Raw genomic sequence first — 20,320 nt, 5'->3', positions numbered from 1 at the left:
TATATATAAATATATGTATTAATGAATTGCAGAATGAATTCATGTTTATACTTTAAAATATGATCTGGAGAGGACTTAAATAGGCGTAGCCTGATGACCGATCCTATTGATGTACATAATATCAATAAGATATTGTTGAAATTGAAAATTGAAATTGAATTGCCAATCACTGAGATTCAATTAAGAAATGGTCGTCAGATCATATACAATGACGTCTGGTTTGTTTTAAGTTGCGGAACAACGACTTATTGATTTGAAAAGAAAATGAAAGGAAGGTTCGGTTGTTGTTTTTTTTTTTTTAATCTTAACTTTATCTTATTTAATTGTACAACAGGGATGTGCCAAAGAAGTTTTGAACTCCATACACAACTATGACATATCTGGATTTGTTCTGACAACATTGTCTGTAGTTCTTCAGGTAAGGGTATAATATGTACTTGGGATCACCACGCCCCTTATAAAAGAGGGCTTCTAGCATTATTACATTATGATCAATGTATTTGGTAGTGAAGCAAAGGTGTATTGTGTATTGTATCATGCATAGCTTGAGATGATAGTTTAAAATAACACAACAAGAGATAGCTAACTTAAAAATCTCCTTTTCTGTATTTTCGTTGACTTCTGCAATGCTTTACTGTTGGTAAATTTAAGTTAAGGAATACCTTAAAGTTAAAGGATGTTCATGAAACTGTATGGTATACAGTTTTGCATTGGCAATACACATTGTTATTACAAATACTTTCAACGTGTTACCAGTCACCAATATCGTCCCATCCTAGTGGATCACCATCAAACAATAAGGATAAGGTAGATAAATGGTAAATGTCGAATTTTTGTGTTGCTAGGTATCGACGGTGGTGTTACTAGATCGGCGGTACAAACAGAAAGTTTCGCTTAACCAGCAGAGGGGCGCTTTCTCTACCTTCGTACATCACGTCAAGGGAAACAAGTAGGTACAAAGACAGATTACAAATAAGGACTTCACCTCACTACTATGTTTGATTGTTCTAAGGGTGTCAATATGTCGCGTTCTAAAGTTTTATCTATTGGATATTATTATTCCATTCTGTGCTTTATTGGTGCTTGACTTGCGTCTTTTATATGTTGCATAATAATGTTACTGTGTGTGTGATTTTGTTAGTTTGGATGCAAGTAACTACATTCCACACCTGACTGCAAAGCTGTTAGTGTTCACGGGCCTGACGGTTTTATTAATGGTAAGTTACAATATGGTATATTGTTGAATTCTATAAAAACAAAACGGAACATAAATACATGTACTTCGCATGAAGAGCTGAATAATTCCAAGAGATAGTTGTACAGATAACTTCTTTGTCATTATCGTTTCTATTCACAGAAAGGTTTTGTTCAATGTAATTACGGTAAAAAACGCATCTTATATCTTTTTAAGCTGGGTGAACTGTTGATGTGGATCGGAGTTTTGATACAGACGTTTGCCCCGGGATATTTGACAACCGGTTTGGTACAGGACTTAACCGAAGCGGAGAAATGGTCTAATGACGTTCCTCCACACTTGGGTTATCTCGTCTACGGTCTTCTGATCACCATTTTTGTCATGCAAATGGTTTTTGCTATCATTCATGTCATCACCATTTTCGCTATTAGAACACTTCGAAGGGGGTTTATCTATATGGTAAGTTGTCTGTGTTTACCCACAGTTTGATAATACACTTTTGTAGTTGGGGGTTTATCTATATGGTAAGTTGTCTATGTTTACCCACAGTTTGATAATACACTTTTGTAGTTGGGGGTTTATCTATATGGTAAGTTGTCTGTGTTTACCCACATTTTGATAATACACTTTTGTAGTTGGGGGTTTATCTATATGGTAAGTTGTCTGTGTTTACCCACAGTTTGATAATACACTTTTGTAGTTGGGGGTTTATCTATATGGTAAGTTGTCTGTGTTTACCCACAGTTTGATAATACACTTTTGTAGTTGGGGGTTTATCTATATGGTAAGTTGTCTGTGTTTACCCACAGTTTGATAATACACTTTTGTAGTTGGGGGTTTATCTATATGGTAAGTTGTCTGTGTTTACCCACAGTTTGATAATACACTTTTGTAGTTGGGGGTTTATCTATATGGTAAGTTGTCTGTGTTTACCCACAGTTTGATAATACACTTTTGTAGTTGGGGGTTTATCTATATGGTAAGTTGTCTGTGTTTACCCACAGTTTGATAATACACTTTTGTAGTTGGGGGTTTATCTATATGGTAAGTTGTCTGTGTTTACCCACAGTTTGATAATACACTTTTGTAGTTGGGGGTTTATCTATATGGTAAGTTGTCTGTGTTTACCCACAGTTTGATAATACACTTTTGTAGTTGGGGGTTTATCTATATGGTAAGTTGTCTGTGTTTACCCACAGTTTGATAATACACTTTTGTAGTTGGGGGTTTATCTATATGGTAAGTTGTCTGTGTTTACCCACAGTTTGATAATACACTTTTGTAGTTGGGGGTTTATCTATATGGTAAGTTGTCTATGTTTACCCACAGTTTGATAATACACTTTTGTAGTTTGGGGGTTTATCTATATGGTAAGTTGTCTGTGTTTACCCACAGTTTGATAATACACTTTTTGTAGTTGGGGGTTTATCTATATGGTAAGTTGTCTGTGTTTACACACAATTTGATAATACACTTTTGTAGTTGGGGGTTTATCTATATGGTAAGTTGTCTGTGTTTACCCACAGTTTGATAATACACTTTTGTAGTTGGGGGTTTATCTATATGGTAAGTTGTCTGTGTTTACCCACAGTTTGATAATACACTTTTGTAGTTGGGGGTTTATCTATATGGTAAGTTGTCTGTGTTTACCCACAGTTTGATAATACACTTTTGTAGTTGGGGGTTTATCTATATGGTAAGTTGTCTGTGTTTACCCACAGTTTGATAATACACTTTTGTAGTTGGGGGTTTATCTATATGGTAAGTTGTCTGTGTTTACCCACAGTTTGATAATACACTTTTGTAGTTGGGGGTTTATCTATATGGTAAGTTGTCTGTGTTTACCCACAGTTTGATAATACACTTTTGTAGTTGGGGGTTTATCTATATGGTAAGTTGTCTGTGTTTACCCACAGTTTGATAATACACTTTTGTAGTTGGGGGTTTATCTATATGGTAAGTTGTCTGTGTTTACCCACAGTTTGATAATACACTTTTGTAGTTGGGGGTTTATCTATATGGTAAGTTGTCTGTGTTTACCCACAGTTTGATAATACACTTTTGTAGTTGGGGGTTTATCTATATGGTAAGTTGTCTGTGTTTACCCACAGTTTGATAATACACTTTTGTAGTTGGGGGTTTATCTATATGGTAAGTTGTCTGTGTTTACCCACAGTTTGATAATACACTTTTGTAGTTGGGGGTTTATCTATATGGTAAGTTGTCTGTGTTTACCCACAGTTTGATAATACACTTTTGTAGTTGGGGGTTTATCTATATGGTAAGTTGTCTGTGTTTACCCACAGTTTGATAATACACTTTTGTAGTTGGGGGTTTATCTATATGGTAAGTTGTCTGTGTTTACCCACAGTTTGATAATACACTTTTGTAGTTGGGGGTTTATCTATATGGTAAGTTGTCTGTGTTTACCCACAGTTTGATAATACACTTTTGTAGTTGGGGGTTTATCTATATGGTAAGTTGTCTGTGTTTACCCACAGTTTGATAATACACTTTTGTAGTTGGGGGTTTATCTATATGGTAAGTTGTCTGTGTTTACCCACAGTTTGATAATACACTTTTGTAGTTGGTTTTTTTTTCTATATGGTAAGTTGTCTGTGTTTACCCACAGTTTGATAATACACTTTTGTAGTTGGGGGTTTATCTATATGGTAAGTTGTCTGTGTTTACCCACAGTTTGATAATACACTTTTGTAGTTGGGGGTTTATCTATATGGTAAGTTGTCTGTGTTTACCCACAGTTTGATAATACACTTTTGTAGTTGGGGGTTTATCTATATGGTAAGTTGTCTATGTTTACCCACAGTTTGATAATACACTTTTGTAGTTGGGGGTTTATCTATATGGTAAGTTGTCTGTGTTTACCCACAGTTTGATAATACACTTTTGTAGTTGGGGGTTTATCTATATGGTAAGTTGTCTGTGTTTACCCACAGTTTGATAATACACTTTTGTAGTTGGGGGTTTATCTATATGGTAAGTTGTCTGTGTTTACCCACAGTTTGATAATACACTTTTGTAGTTGGGGGTTTATCTATATGGTAAGTTGTCTGTGTTTACCCACAGTTTGATAATACACTTTTGTAGTTGGGGGTTTATCTATATGGTAAGTTGTCTGTGTTTACCCACAGTTTGATAATACACTTTTGTAGTTGGGGGTTTATCTATATGGTAAGTTGTCTGTGTTTACCCACAGTTTGATAATACACTTTTGTAGTTGGGGGTTTATCTATATGGTAAGTTGTCTGTGTTTACCCACAGTTTGATAATACACTTTTGTAGTTGGGGGTTTATCTATATGGTAAGTTGTCTGTGTTTACCCACAGTTTGATAATACACTTTTGTAGTTGGGGGTTTATCTATATGGTAAGTTGTCTGTGTTTACCCACAGTTTGATAATACACTTTTGTAGTTGGGGGTTTATCTATATGGTAAGTTGTCTGTGTTTACCCACAGTTTGATAATACACTTTTGTAGTTGGGGGTTTATCTATATGGTAAGTTGTCTGTGTTTACCCACAGTTTGATAATACACTTTTGTAGTTGGGGGTTTATCTATATGGTAAGTTGTCTGTGTTTACCCACAGTTTGATAATACACTTTTGTAGTTGGGGGTTTATCTATATGGTAAGTTGTCTGTGTTTACCCACAGTTTGATAATACACTTTTGTAGTTGGGGGTTTATCTATATGGTAAGTTGTCTGTGTTTACCCACAGTTTGATAATACACTTTTGTAGTTGGGGGTTTATCTATATGGTAAGTTGTCTGTGTTTACCCACAGTTTGATAATACACTTTTGTAGTTGGGGGTTTATCTATATGGTAAGTTGTCTGTGTTTACCCACAGTTTGATAATACACTTTTGTAGTTGGGGGTTTATCTATATGGTAAGTTGTCTGTGTTTACCCACAGTTTGATAATACACTTTTGTAGTTGGGGGTTTATCTATATGGTAAGTTGTCTGTGTTTACCCACAGTTTGATAATACACTTTTGTAGTTGGGGGTTTATCTATATGGTAAGTTGTCTGTGTTTACCCACAGTTTGATAATACACTTTTGTAGTTGGGGGTTTATCTATATGGTAAGTTGTCTGTGTTTACCCACAGTTTGATAATACACTTTTGTAGTTGGGGGTTTATCTATATGGTAAGTTGTCTGTGTTTACCCACAGTTTGATAATACACTTTTGTAGTTGGGGGTTTATCTATATGGTAAGTTGTCTGTGTTTACCCACAGTTTGATAATACACTTTTGTAGTTGGGGGTTTATCTATATGGTAAGTTGTCTGTGTTTACCCACAGTTTGATAATACACTTTTGTAGTTGGGGGTTTATCTATATGGTAAGTTGTCTGTGTTTACCCACAGTTTGATAATACACTTTTGTAGTTGGGGGTTTATCTATATGGTAAGTTGTCTGTGTTTACCCACAGTTTGATAATACACATTTGTAGTTGGGGGGTTTATCTATATGGTAAGTTGTCTGTGTTTACCCACAGTTTGATAATACACTTTTGTAGTTGGGGGTTTATCTATATGGTAAGTTGTCTGTGTTTACCCACAGTTTGATAATACACATTTGTAGTTGGGGGGTTTATCTATATGGTAAGTTGTCTATGTTTACCCACAGTTTGATAATGCACTTTTGTAGTTGGGGGTTTATCTATATGGTAAGTTATCTGTGTTTACCCACAGTTTGATAATACACTTTTGTAGTTGGGGGTTTATCTATATGCATGGTAAGTTGTCTGTGTTTACCCACAGTTTGATAATACACTTTTGTAGTTGGGGGTTTATCTATATGGTAAGTTGTCTGTGTTTACCCACAGTTTGATAATACACTTTTGTATTGGGGGTTTATCTATATGGTAAGTTGTCTGTGTTTACCCACAGTTTGATAATACACTTTTGTAGTTGGGGGTTTATCTATATGGTAAGTTGTCTGTGTTTACCCACAGTTTGATAATACACTTTTGTAGTTGGGGGTTTATCTATATGGTAAGTTGTCTGTGTTTACCCACAGTTTGATAATACACTTTTGTAGTTGGGGGTTTATCTATATGGTAAGTTGTCTGTGTTTACCCACAGTTTGATAAATACACTTTTGTAGTTGGGGGTTTATCTATATGGTAAGTTGTCTGTGTTTACCCACAGTTTGATAATACACTTTTGTAGTTGGGGGTTTATCTATATGGTAAGTTGTCTGTGTTTACCCACAGTTTGATAATACACTTTTGTAGTTGGGGGTTTATCTATATGGTAAGTTGTCTGTGTTTACCCACAGTTTGATAATACACTTTTGTAGTTGGGGGTTTATCTATATGGTAAGTTGTCTGTGTTTACCCACAGTTTGATAATACACTTTTGTAGTTGGGGGTTTATCTATATGGTAAGTTGTCTGTGTTTACCCACAGTTTGATAATACACTTTTGTAGTTGGGGGTTTATCTATATGGTAAGTTGTCTGTGTTTACCCACAGTTTGATAATACACTTTTGTAGTTGGGGGTTTATCTATATGGTAAGTTGTCTGTGTTTACCCACAGTTTGATAATACACTTTTGTAGTTGGGGGTTTATCTATATGGTAAGTTGTCTGTGTTTACCCACAGTTTGATAATACACTTTTGTAGTTGGGGGTTTATCTATATGGTAAGTTGTCTATGTTTTACCCACAGTTTGATAATACACTTTTGTAGTTGGGGGTTTATCTATATGGTAAGTTGTCTGTGTTTACCCACAGTTTGATAATACACTTTTGTAGTTGGGGGTTTATCTATATGGTAAGTTGTCTGTGTTTACCCACAGTTTGATAATACACTTTTGTAGTTGGGGGTTTATCTATATGGTAAGTTGTCTGTGTTTACCCACAGTTTGATAATACACTTTTGTAGTTGGGGGTTTATCTATATGGTAAGTTGTCTGTGTTTACCCACAGTTTGATAATACACTTTTGTAGTTGGGGGTTTATCTATATGGTAAGTTGTCTGTGTTTACCCACAGTTTGATAATACACTTTTGTAGTTGGGGGTTTATCTATATGGTAAGTTGTCTGTGTTTACCCACAGTTTGATAATACACTTTTGTAGTTGGGGGTTTATCTATATGGTAAGTTGTCTGTGTTTACCCACAGTTTGATAATACACTTTTGTAGTTGGGGGTTTATCTATATGGTAAGTTGTCTGTGTTTACCCACAGTTTGATAATACACTTTTGTAGTTGGGGGTTTATCTATATGGTAAGTTGTCTGTGTTTACCCACAGTTTGATAATACACTTTTGTAGTTGGGGGTTTATCTATATGGTAAGTTGTCTGTGTTTACCCACAGTTTGATAATACACTTTTGTAGTTGGGGGTTTATCTATATGGTAAGTTGTCTGTGTTTACCCACAGTTTGATAATACACTTTTGTAGTTGGGGGTTTATCTATATGGTAAGTTGTCTGTGTTTACCCACAGTTTGATAATACACTTTTGTAGTTGGGGGTTTATCTATATGGTAAGTTGTCTGTGTTTACCCACAGTTTGATAATACACTTTTGTAGTTGGGGGTTTATCTATATGGTAAGTTGTCTGTGTTTACCCACAGTTTGATAATACACTTTTGTAGTTGGGGGTTTATCTATATGGTAAGTTGTCTGTGTTTACCCACAGTTTGATAATACACTTTTGTAGTTGGGGGTTTATCTATATGGTAAGTTGTCTGTGTTTACCCACAGTTTGATAATACACTTTTGTAGTTGGGGGTTTATCTATATGGTAAGTTGTCTGTGTTTACCCACAGTTTGATAATACACTTTTGTAGTTGGGGGTTTATCTATATGGTAAGTTGTCTGTGTTTACCCACAGTTTGATAATACACTTTTGTAGTTGGGGGTTTATCTATATGGTAAGTTGTCTGTGTTTACCCACAGTTTGATAATACACTTTTGTAGTTGGGGGTTTATCTATATGGTAAGTTGTCTGTGTTTACCCACAGTTTGATAATACACTTTTGTAGTTGGGGGTTTATCTATATGGTAAGTTGTCTGTGTTTACCCACAGTTTGATAATACACTTTTGTAGTTGGGGGTTTATCTATATGGTAAGTTGTCTGTGTTTACCCACAGTTTGATAATACACTTTTGTAGTTGGGGGTTTATCTATATGGTAAGTTGTCTGTGTTTACCCACAGTTTGATAATACACTTTTGTAGTTGGGGGTTTATCTATATGGTAAGTTGTCTGTGTTTACCCACAGTTTGATAATACACTTTTGTAGTTGGGGGTTTATCTATATGGTAAGTTGTCTGTGTTTACCCACAGTTTGATAATACACTTTTGTAGTTGGGGGTTTATCTATATGGTAAGTTGTCTGTGTTTACCCACAGTTTGATAATACACTTTTGTAGTTGGGGGTTTATCTATATGGTAAGTTGTCTGTGTTTACCCACAGTTTGATAATACACTTTTGTAGTTGGGGGTTTATCTATATGGTAAGTTGTCTGTGTTTACCCACAGTTTGATAATACACTTTTGTAGTTGGGGGTTTATCTATATGGTAAGTTGTCTGTGTTTACCCACAGTTTGATAATACACTTTTGTAGTTGGGGGTTTATCTATATGGTAAGTTGTCTGTGTTTACCCACAGTTTGATAATACACTTTTGTAGTTGGGGGTTTATCTATATGGTAAGTTGTCTGTGTTTACCCACAGTTTGATAATACACTTTTGTAGTTGGGGGTTTATCTATATGGTAAGTTGTCTGTGTTTACCCACAGTTTGATAATACACTTTTGTAGTTGGGGGTTTATCTATATGGTAAGTTGTCTGTGTTTACCCACAGTTTGATAATACACTTTTGTAGTTGGGGGTTTATCTATATGGTAAGTTGTCTGTGTTTACCCACAGTTTGATAATACACTTTTGTAGTTGGGGGTTTATCTATATGGTAAGTTGTCTGTGTTTACCCACAGTTTGATAATACACTTTTGTAGTTGGGGGTTTATCTATATGGTAAGTTGTCTGTGTTTACCCACAGTTTGATAATACACTTTTGTAGTTGGGGGTTTATCTATATGGTAAGTTGTCTGTGTTTACCCACAGTTTGATAATACACTTTTGTAGTTGGGGGTTTATCTATATGGTAAGTTGTCTGTGTTTACCCACAGTTTGATAATACACTTTTGTAGTTGGGGGTTTATCTATATGGTAAGTTGTCTGTGTTTACCCACAGTTTGATAATACACTTTTGTAGTTGGGGGTTTATCTATATGGTAAGTTGTCTGTGTTTACCCACAGTTTGATAATACACTTTTGTAGTTGGGGGTTTATCTATATGCATGCTAAGTTGTCTGTGTTTACCCACAGTTTGATAATACACTTTTGTAGTTGGGGGTTTATCTATATGGTAAGTTGTCTGTGTTTACCCACAGTTTGATAATACACTTTTGTAGTTGGGGGTTTATCTATATGGTAAGTTGTCTGTGTTTACCCACAGTTTGATAATACACTTTTGTAGTTGGGGGTTTATCTATATGGTAAGTTGTCTGTGTTTACCCACAGTTTGATAATACACTTTTGTAGTTGGGGGTTTATCTATATGGTAAGTTGTCTGTGTTTACCCACAGTTTGATAATACACTTTTGTAGTTGGGGGTTTATCTATATGGTAAGTTGTCTGTGTTTACCCACAGTTTGATAATACACTTTTGTAGTTGGGGGTTTATCTATATGGTAAGTTGTCTGTGTTTACCCACAGTTTGATAATACACTTTTGTAGTTGGGGGTTTATCTATATGGTAAGTTGTCTGTGTTTACCCACAGTTTGATAATACACTTTTGTAGTTGGGGGTTTATCTATATGGTAAGTTGTCTGTGTTTACCCACAGTTTGATAATACACTTTTGTAGTTGGGGGTTTATCTATATGGTAAGTTGTCTGTGTTTACCCACAGTTTGATAATACACTTTTGTAGTTGGGGGTTTATCTATATGGTAAGTTGTCTGTGTTTACCCACAGTTTGATAATACACTTTTGTAGTTGGGGGTTTATCTATATGGTAAGTTGTCTGTGTTTACCCACAGTTTGATAATACACTTTTGTAGTTGGGGGTTTATCTATATGGTAAGTTGTCTGTGTTTACCCACAGTTTGATAATACACTTTTGTAGTTGGGGGTTTATCTATATGGTAAGTTGTCTGTGTTTACCCACAGTTTGATAATACACTTTTGTAGTTGGGGGTTTATCTATATGGTAAGTTGTCTGTGTTTACCCACAGTTTGATAATACACTTTTGTAGTTGGGGGTTTATCTATATGGTAAGTTGTCTGTGTTTACCCACAGTTTGATAATACACTTTTGTAGTTGGGGGTTTTATCTATATGGTAAGTTGTCTGTGTTTACCCACAGTTTGATAATACACTTTTGTAGTTGGGGGTTTATCTATATGGTAAGTTGTCTGTGTTTACCCACAGTTTGATAATACACTTTTGTAGTTGGGGGTTTATCTATATGGTAAGTTGTCTGTGTTTACCCACAGTTTGATAATACACTTTTGTAGTTGGGGGTTTATCTATATGGTAAGTTGTCTGTGTTTACCCACAGTTTGATAATACACTTTTGTAGTTGGGGGTTTATCTATATGGTAAGTTGTCTGTGTTTACCCACAGTTTGATAATACACTTTTGTAGTTGGGGGTTTATCTATATGGTAAGTTGTCTGTGTTTACCCACAGTTTGATAATACACTTTTGTAGTTGGGGGTTTATCTATATGGTAAGTTGTCTGTGTTTACCCACAGTTTGATAATACACTTTTGTAGTTGGGGGTTTATCTATATGGTAAGTTGTCTGTGTTTACCCACAGTTTGATAATACACTTTTGTAGTTGGGGGTTTATCTATATGGTAAGTTGTCTGTGTTTACCCACAGTTTGATAATACACTTTTGTAGTTGGGGGTTTATCTATATGGTAAGTTGTCTGTGTTTACCCACAGTTTGATAATACACTTTTGTAGTTGGGGGTTTATCTATATGGTAAGTTGTCTGTGTTTACCCACAGTTTGATAATACACTTTTGTAGTTGGGGGTTTATCTATATGGTAAGTTGTCTGTGTTTACCCACAGTTTGATAATACACTTTTGTAGTTGGGGGTTTATCTATATGGTAAGTTGTCTGTGTTTACCCACAGTTTGATAATACACTTTTGTAGTTGGGGGTTTATCTATATGGTAAGTTGTCTGTGTTTACCCACAGTTTGATAATACACTTTTGTAGTTGGGGGTTTATCTATATGGTAAGTTGTCTGTGTTTACCCACAGTTTGATAATACACTTTTGTAGTTGGGGGTTTATCTATATGGTAAGTTGTCTGTGTTTACCCACAGTTTGATAATACACTTTTGTAGTTGGGGGTTTATCTATATGGTAAGTTGTCTGTGTTTACCCACAGTTTGATAATACACTTTTGTAGTTGGGGGTTTATCTATATGGTAAGTTGTCTGTGTTTACCCACAGTTTGATAATACACTTTTGTAGTTGGGGGTTTATCTATATGGTAAGTTGTCTGTGTTTACCCACAGTTTGATAATACACTTTTGTAGTTGGGGGTTTATCTATATGGTAAGTTGTCTGTGTTTACCCACAGTTTGATAATACACTTTTGTAGTTGGGGGTTTATCTATATGGTAAGTTGTCTGTGTTTACCCACAGTTTGATAATACACTTTTGTAGTTGGGGGTTTATCTATATGGTAAGTTGTCTGTGTTTACCCACAGTTTGATAATACACTTTTGTAGTTGGGGGTTTATCTATATGGTAAGTTGTCTGTGTTTACCCACAGTTTGATAATACACTTTTGTAGTTGGGGGTTTATCTATATGGTAAGTTGTCTGTGTTTACCCACAGTTTGATAATACACTTTTGTAGTTGGGGGTTTATCTATATGGTAAGTTGTCTGTGTTTACCCACAGTTTGATAATACACTTTTGTAGTTGGGGGTTTATCTATATGGTAAGTTGTCTGTGTTTACCCACAGTTTGATAATACACTTTTGTAGTTGGGGGTTTATCTATATGGTAAGTTGTCTGTGTTTACCCACAGTTTGATAATACACTTTTGTAGTTGGGGGTTTATCTATATGGTAAGTTGTCTGTGTTTACCCACAGTTTGATAATACACTTTTGTAGTTGGGGGTTTATCTATATGGTAAGTTGTCTGTGTTTACCCACAGTTTGATAATACACTTTTGTAGTTGGGGGTTTATCTATATGGTAAGTTGTCTGTGTTTACCCACAGTTTGATAATACACTTTTGTAGTTGGGGGTTTATCTATATGGTAAGTTGTCTGTGTTTACCCACAGTTTGATAATACACTTTTGTAGTTGGGGGTTTATCTATATGGTAAGTTGTCTGTGTTTACCCACAGTTTGATAATACACTTTTGTAGTTGGGGGTTTATCTATATGGTAAGTTGTCTGTGTTTACCCACAGTTTGATAATACACTTTTGTAGTTGGGGGTTTATCTATATGGTAAGTTGTCTGTGTTTACCCACAGTTTGATAATACACTTTTGTAGTTGGGGGTTTATCTATATGGTAAGTTGTCTGTGTTTACCCACAGTTTGATAATACACTTTTGTAGTTGGGGGTTTATCTATATGGTAAGTTGTCTGTGTTTACCCACAGTTTGATAATACACTTTTGTAGTTGGGGGTTTATCTATATGGTAAGTTGTCTGTGTTTACCCACAGTTTGATAATACACTTTTGTAGTTGGGGGTTTATCTATATGGTAAGTTGTCTGTGTTTACCCACAGTTTGATAATACACTTTTGTAGTTGGGGGTTTATCTATATGGTAAGTTGTCTGTGTTTACCCACAGTTTGATAATACACTTTTGTAGTTGGGGGTTTATCTATATGGTAAGTTGTCTGTGTTTACCCACAGTTTGATAATACACTTTTGTAGTTGGGGGTTTATCTATATGGTAAGTTGTCTGTGTTTACCCACAGTTTGATAATACACTTTTGTAGTTGGGGGTTTATCTATATGGTAAGTTGTCTGTGTTTACCCACAGTTTGATAATACACTTTTGTAGTTGGGGGTTTATCTATATGGTAAGTTGTCTGTGTTTACCCACAGTTTGATAATACACTTTTGTAGTTGGGGGTTTATCTATATGGTAAGTTGTCTGTGTTTACCCACAGTTTGATAATACACTTTTGTAGTTGGGGGTTTATCTATATGGTAAGTTGTCTGTGTTTACCCACAGTTTGATAATACACTTTTGTAGTTGGGGGTTTATCTATATGGTAAGTTGTCTGTGTTTACCCACAGTTTGATAATACACTTTTGTAGTTGGGGGTTTATCTATATGGTAAGTTGTCTGTGTTTACCCACAGTTTGATAATACACTTTTGTAGTTGGGGGTTTATCTATATGGTAAGTTGTCTGTGTTTACCCACAGTTTGATAATACACTTTTGTAGTTGGGGGTTTATCTATATGGTAAGTTGTCTGTGTTTACCCACAGTTTGATAATACACTTTTGTAGTTGGGGGTTTATCTATATGGTAAGTTGTCTGTGTTTACCCACAGTTTGATAATACACTTTTGTAGTTGGGGGTTTATCTATATGGTAAGTTGTCTGTGTTTACCCACAGTTTGATAATACACTTTTGTAGTTGGGGGTTTATCTATATGGTAAGTTGTCTGTGTTTACCCACAGTTTGATAATACACTTTTGTAGTTGGGGGTTTATCTATATGGTAAGTTGTCTGTGTTTACCCACAGTTTGATAATACACTTTTGTAGTTGGGGGTTTATCTATATGGTAAGTTGTCTGTGTTTACCCACAGTTTGATAATACACTTTTGTAGTTGGGGGTTTATCTATATGGTAAGTTGTCTGTGTTTACCCACAGTTTGATAATACACTTTTGTAGTTGGGGGTTTATCTATATGGTAAGTTGTCTGTGTTTACCCACAGTTTGATAATACACTTTTGTAGTTGGGGGTTTATCTATATGGTAAGTTGTCTGTGTTTACCCACAGTTTGATAATACACTTTTGTAGTTGGGGGTTTATCTATATGGTAAGTTGTCTGTGTTTACCCACAGTTTGATAATACACTTTTGTAGTTGGGGGTTTATCTATATGGTAAGTTGTCTGTGTTTACCCACAGTTTGATAATACACTTTTGTAGTTGGGGGTTTATCTATATGGTAAGTTGTCTGTGTTTACCCACAGTTTGATAATACACATTTGTAGTTGGGGGGTTTATCTATATGGTAAGTTGTCTGTGTTTACCCACAGTTTGATAATACACTTTTGTAGTTGGGGGTTTATCTATATGGTAAGTTGTCTGTGTTTACCCACAGTTTGATAATACACTTTTGTAGTTGGGGGTTTATCTATATGGTAAGTTGTCTGTGTTTACCCACAGTTTGATAATACACTTTTGTAGTTGGGGGTTTATCTATATGGTAAGTTGTCTGTGTTTACCCACAGTTTGATAATACACTTTTGTAGTTGGGGGTTTATCTATATGGTAAGTTGTCTGTGTTTACCCACAGTTTGATAATACACTTTTGTAGTTGGGGGTTTATCTATATGGTAAGTTGTCTGTGTTTACCCACAGTTTGATAATACACTTTTGTAGTTGGGGGTTTATCTATATGGTAAGTTGTCTGTGTTTACCCACAGTTTGATAATACACTTTTGTAGTTGGGGGTTTATCTATATGGTAAGTTGTCTGTGTTTACCCACAGTTTGATAATACACTTTTGTAGTTGGGGGTTTATCTATATGGTAAGTTGTCTGTGTTTACCCACAGTTTGATAATACACTTTTGTAGTTGGGGGTTTATCTATATGGTAAGTTGTCTGTGTTTACCCACAGTTTGATAATACACTTTTGTAGTTGGGGGTTTATCTATATGGTAAGTTGTCTGTGTTTACCCACAGTTTGATAATACACTTTTGTAGTTGGGGGTTTATCTATATGGTAAGTTGTCTGTGTTTACCCACAGTTTGATAATACACTTTTGTAGTTGGGGGTTTATCTATATGGTAAGTTGTCTGTGTTTACCCACAGTTTGATAATACACTTTTGTAGTTGGGGGTTTATCTATATGGTAAGTTGTCTGTGTTTACCCACAGTTTGATAATACACTTTTGTAGTTGGGGGTTTATCTATATGGTAAGTTGTCTGTGTTTACCCACAGTTTGATAATACACTTTTGTAGTTGGGGGTTTATCTATATGGTAAGTTGTCTGTGTTTACACACAATTTGATAATACACTTTTGTAGTTGGGGGTTTATCTATATGGTAAGTTGTCTGTGTTTACCCACAGTTTGATAATACACTTTTGTAGTTGGGGGTTTATCTATATGGTAAGTTGTCTGTGTTTACCCACAGTTTGATAATACACTTTTGTAGTTGGGGGTTTATCTATATGGTAAGTTGTCTGTGTTTACCCACAGTTTGATAATACACTTTTGTAGTTGGGGGTTTATCTATATGGTAAGTTGTCTGTGTTTACCCACAGTTTGATAATACACTTTTGTAGTTGGGGGTTTATCTATATGGTAAGTTGTCTGTGTTTACCCACAGTTTGATAATACACTTTTGTAGTTGGGGGTTTATCTATATGGTAAGTTGTCTGTGTTTACCCACAGTTTGATAATACACTTTTGTAGTTGGGGGTTTATCTATATGGTAAGTTGTCTGTGTTTACCCACAGTTTGATAATACACTTTTGTAGTTGGGGGTTTATCTATATGGTAAGTTGTCTGTGTTTACCCACAGTTTGATAATACACTTTTGTAGTTGGGGGTTTATCTATATGGTAAGTTGTCTGTGTTTACCCACAGTTTGATAATACACTTTTGTAGTTGGGGGTTTATCTATATGGTAAGTTGTCTGTGTTTACCCACAGTTTGATAATACACTTTTGTAGTTGGGGGTTTATCTATATGGTAAGTTGTCTGTGTTTACCCACAGTTTGATAATACACTTTTGTAGTTGGGGGTTTATCTATATGGTAAGTTGTCTGTGTTTACCCACAGTTTGATAATACACTTTTGTAGTTGGGGGTTTATCTATATGGTAAGTTGTCTGTGTTTACCCACAGTTTGATAATACACTTTTGTAGTTGGGGGTTTATCTATATGGTAAGTTGTCTGTGTTTACCCACAGTTTGATAATACACTTTTGTAGTTGGGGGTTTATCTATATGGTAAGTTGTCTGTGTTTACCCACAGTTTGATAATACACTTTTGTAGTTGGGGGTTTATCTATATGGTAAGTTGTCTGTGTTTACCCACAGTTTGATAATACACTTTTGTAGTTGGGGGTTTATCTATATGGTAAGTTGTCTGTGTTTACCCACAGTTTGATAATACACTTTTGTAGTTGGGGGTTTATCTATATGGTAAGTTGTCTGTGTTTACCCACAGTTTGATAATACACTTTTGTAGTTGGGGGTTTATCTATATGGTAAGTTGTCTGTGTTTACCCACAGTTTGATAATACACTTTTGTAGTTGGGGGTTTATCTATATGGTAAGTTGTCTGTGTTTACCCACAGTTTGATAATACACTTTTGTAGTTGGGGGTTTATCTATATGGTAAGTTGTCTGTGTTTACCCACAGTTTGATAATACACTTTTGTAGTTGGGGGTTTATCTATATGGTAAGTTGGCTGTGTTTACCCACAGTTTGATAATACACTTTTGTAGTTGGGGGTTTATCTATATGGTAAGTTGTCTGTGTTTACCCACAGTTTGATAATACACTTTTGTAGTTGGGGGTTTATCTATATGGTAAGTTGTCTGTGTTTACCCACAGTTTGATAATACACTTTTGTAGTTGGGGGTTTATCTATATGGTAAGTTGTCTGTGTTTACCCACAGTTTGATAATACACTTTTGTAGTTGGGGGTTTATCTATATGGTAAGTTGTCTGTGTTTACCCACAGTTTGATAATACACTTTTGTAGTTGGGGGTTTATCTATATGGTAAGTTGTCTGTGTTTACCCACAGTTTGATAATACACTTTTGTAGTTGGGGGTTTTTATCTATATGGTAAGTTGTCTGTGTTTACCCACAGTTTGATAATACACTTTTGTAGTTGGGGGTTTATCTATATGGTAAGTTGTCTGTGTTTACCCACAGTTTGATAATACACTTTTGTAGTTGGGGGTTTATCTATATGGTAAGTTGTCTGTGTTTACCCACAGTTTGATAATACACTTTTGTAGTTGGGGGTTTATCTATATGGTAAGTTGTCTGTGTTTACCCACAGTTTGATAATACACTTTTGTAGTTGGGGGTTTATCTATATGGTAAGTTGTCTGTGTTTACCCACAGTTTGATAATACACTTTTGTAGTTGGGGGTTTATCTATATGGTAAGTTGTCTGTGTTTACCCACAGTTTGATAATACACTTTTGTAGTTGGGGGTTTATCTATATGGTAAGTTGTCTGTGTTTATCCACAGTTTGATAATACACTTTTGTAGTTGGGGGTTTATCTATATGGTAAGTTATCTGTGTTTACCCACAGTTTGATAATACACTTTTGTAGTTGGGGGTTTATCTATATGGTAAGTTGTCTGTGTTTACCCACAGTTTGATAATACACTTTTGTAGTTGGGTTTTTTTTCTATATGGTAAGTTGTCTGTGTTTACCCACAGTTTGATAATACACTTTTGTAGTTGGGGGTTTATCTATATGGTAAGTTGTCTGTGTTTACCCACAGTTTGATAATACACTTTTGTAGTTGGGGGTTTATCTATATGGTAAGTTGTCTGTGTTTACCCACAGTTTGATAATACACTTTTGTAGTTGGGGGTTTATCTATATGGTAAGTTGTCTATGTTTACCCACAGTTTGATAATACACTTTTGTAGTTGGGGGTTTATCTATATGGTAAGTTGTCTGTGTTTACCCACAGTTTGATAATACACTTTTGTAGTTGGGGGTTTATCTATATGGTAAGTTGTCTGTGTTTACCCACAGTTTGATAATACACTTTTGTAGTTGGGGGGTTTTATCTATATGGTAAGTTGTCTGTGTTTACCCACAGTTTGATAATACACTTTTGTAGTTGGGGGTTTATCTATATGGTAAGTTGTCTGTGTTTACCCACAGTTTGATAATACACTTTTGTAGTTGGGGGTTTATCTATATGGTAAGTTGTCTGTGTTTACCCACAGTTTGATAATACACTTTTGTAGTTGGGGGTTTATCTATATGGTAAGTTGTCTGTGTTTACCCACAGTTTGATAATACACTTTTGTAGTTGGGGGTTTATCTATATGGTAAGTTGTCTGTGTTTACCCACAGTTTGATAATACACTTTTGTAGTTGGGGGTTTATCTATATGGTAAGTTGTCTGTGTTTACCCACAGTTTGATAATACACTTTTGTAGTTGGGGGTTTATCTATATGGTAAGTTGTCTGTGTTTACCCACAGTTTGATAATACACTTTTGTAGTTGGGGGTTTATCTATATGGTAAGTTGTCTGTGTTTACCCACAGTTTGATAATACACTTTTGTAGTTGGGGGTTTATCTATATGGTAAGTTGTCTGTGTTTACCCACAGTTTGATAATACACTTTTGTAGTTGGGGGTTTATCTATATGGTAAGTTGTCTGTGTTTACCCACAGTTTGATAATACACTTTTGTAGTTGGGGGTTTATCTATATGGTAAGTTGTCTGTGTTTACCCACAGTTTGATAATACACTTTTGTAGTTGGGGGTTTATCTATATGGTAAGTTGTCTGTGTTTACCCACAGTTTGATAATACACTTTTGTAGTTGGGGGTTTATCTATATGGTAAGTTGTCTGTGTTTACCCACAGTTTGATAATACACTTTTGTAGTTGGTTTTTTTTTCTATATGGTAAGTTGTCTGTGTTTACCCACAGTTTGATAATACACTTTTGTAGTTGGGGGTTTATCTATATGGTAAGTTGTCTGTGTTTACCCACAGTTTGATAATAAACTTTTGTAGTTGGGGGTTTATCTATATGGTAAGTTGCCTGTGTTTACCCAGTTTGATAATAAACTTTTGTAGTTGGGGGTTTATCTATATGGTAAGTTGTCTGTGTTTACCCACAGTTTGATAATACACTTTTGTAGTTGGGGGTTTATCTATATGGTAAGTTGTCTGTGTTTACCCACAGTTTGATAATACACTTTTGTAGTTGGGGGTTTATCTATATGGTAAGTTGTCTGTGTTTACCCACAGTTTGATAATACACTTTTGTAGTTGGGGGTTTATCTATATGGTAAGTTGTCTGTGTTTACCCACAGTTTGATAATACACTTTTGTAGTTGGGGGTTTATCTATATGGTAAGTTGTCTGTGTTTACCCACAGTTTGATAATACACTTTTGTAGTTGGGGGTTTATCTATATGGTAAGTTGTCTGTGTTTACCCACAGTTTGATAATACACTTTTGTAGTTGGGGGTTTATCTATATGGTAAGTTGTCTGTGTTTACCCACAGTTTGATAATACACTTTTGTAGTTGGGGGTTTATCTATATGGTAAGTTGTCTGTGTTTACCCACAGTTTGATAATACACTTTTGTAGTTGGGGGTTTATCTATATGGTAAGTTGTCTGTGTTTACCCACAGTTTGATAATACACTTTTGTAGTTGGGGGTTTATCTATATGGTAAGTTGTCTGTGTTTACCCACAGTTTGATAATACACTTTTGTAGTTGGGGGTTTATCTATATGGTAAGTTGTCTGTGTTTACCCACAGTTTGATAATACACTTTTGTAGTTGGGGGTTTATCTATATGGTAAGTTGTCTGTGTTTACCCACAGTTTGATAATACACTTTTGTGTTTGGGGGTTTATCTATATGGTAATTTGTATATGTTTACCCACAGTTTGATAATACACTTTTTGTAGTTGGGGGTTTATCTATATGGTAAGTTGTCTATGTTTACCCACAGTTTGATAATACACTTTTGTAGTTTGGGGGTTTATCTATATGGTAAGTTGTCTGTGTTTACCCACAGTTTGATAATACACTTTTGTAGTTGGGGGTTTATCTATATGGTAAGTTGTCTGTGTTTACCCACAGTTTGATAATACACTTTTTGTAGTTGGGGG

The 20,320-nt window shown here is 35.2% G+C and overlaps 1 protein-coding gene across 2 annotated transcripts in view; it reads left to right on the top strand.

Annotated features, from left to right (window-relative positions):
• Positions 1–20,320, top strand: part of LOC138320380 (uncharacterized) — a 62,310-nt gene that overhangs the window by 23,653 nt on the left and 18,337 nt on the right. For both annotated transcript variants that reach the window (XM_069263313.1, XM_069263312.1), the window contains 4 exons: positions 335–418; positions 846–949; positions 1,142–1,217; positions 1,412–1,654. In XM_069263313.1, the coding sequence (XP_069119414.1) occupies positions 335–418; positions 846–949; positions 1,142–1,217; positions 1,412–1,654 (507 nt within the window). The remainder of the gene's footprint in view (positions 1–334; positions 419–845; positions 950–1,141; positions 1,218–1,411; positions 1,655–20,320) is intronic.

The sequence above is a fragment of the Argopecten irradians genome, chromosome 4 (assembly GCF_041381155.1).
Source record: "Argopecten irradians isolate NY chromosome 4, Ai_NY, whole genome shotgun sequence".
In the NCBI taxonomy this organism is placed as follows: Eukaryota; Metazoa; Mollusca; class Bivalvia; order Pectinida; family Pectinidae; genus Argopecten; species Argopecten irradians.
This window is presented reverse-complemented; position numbering and strand designations above follow the sequence as displayed.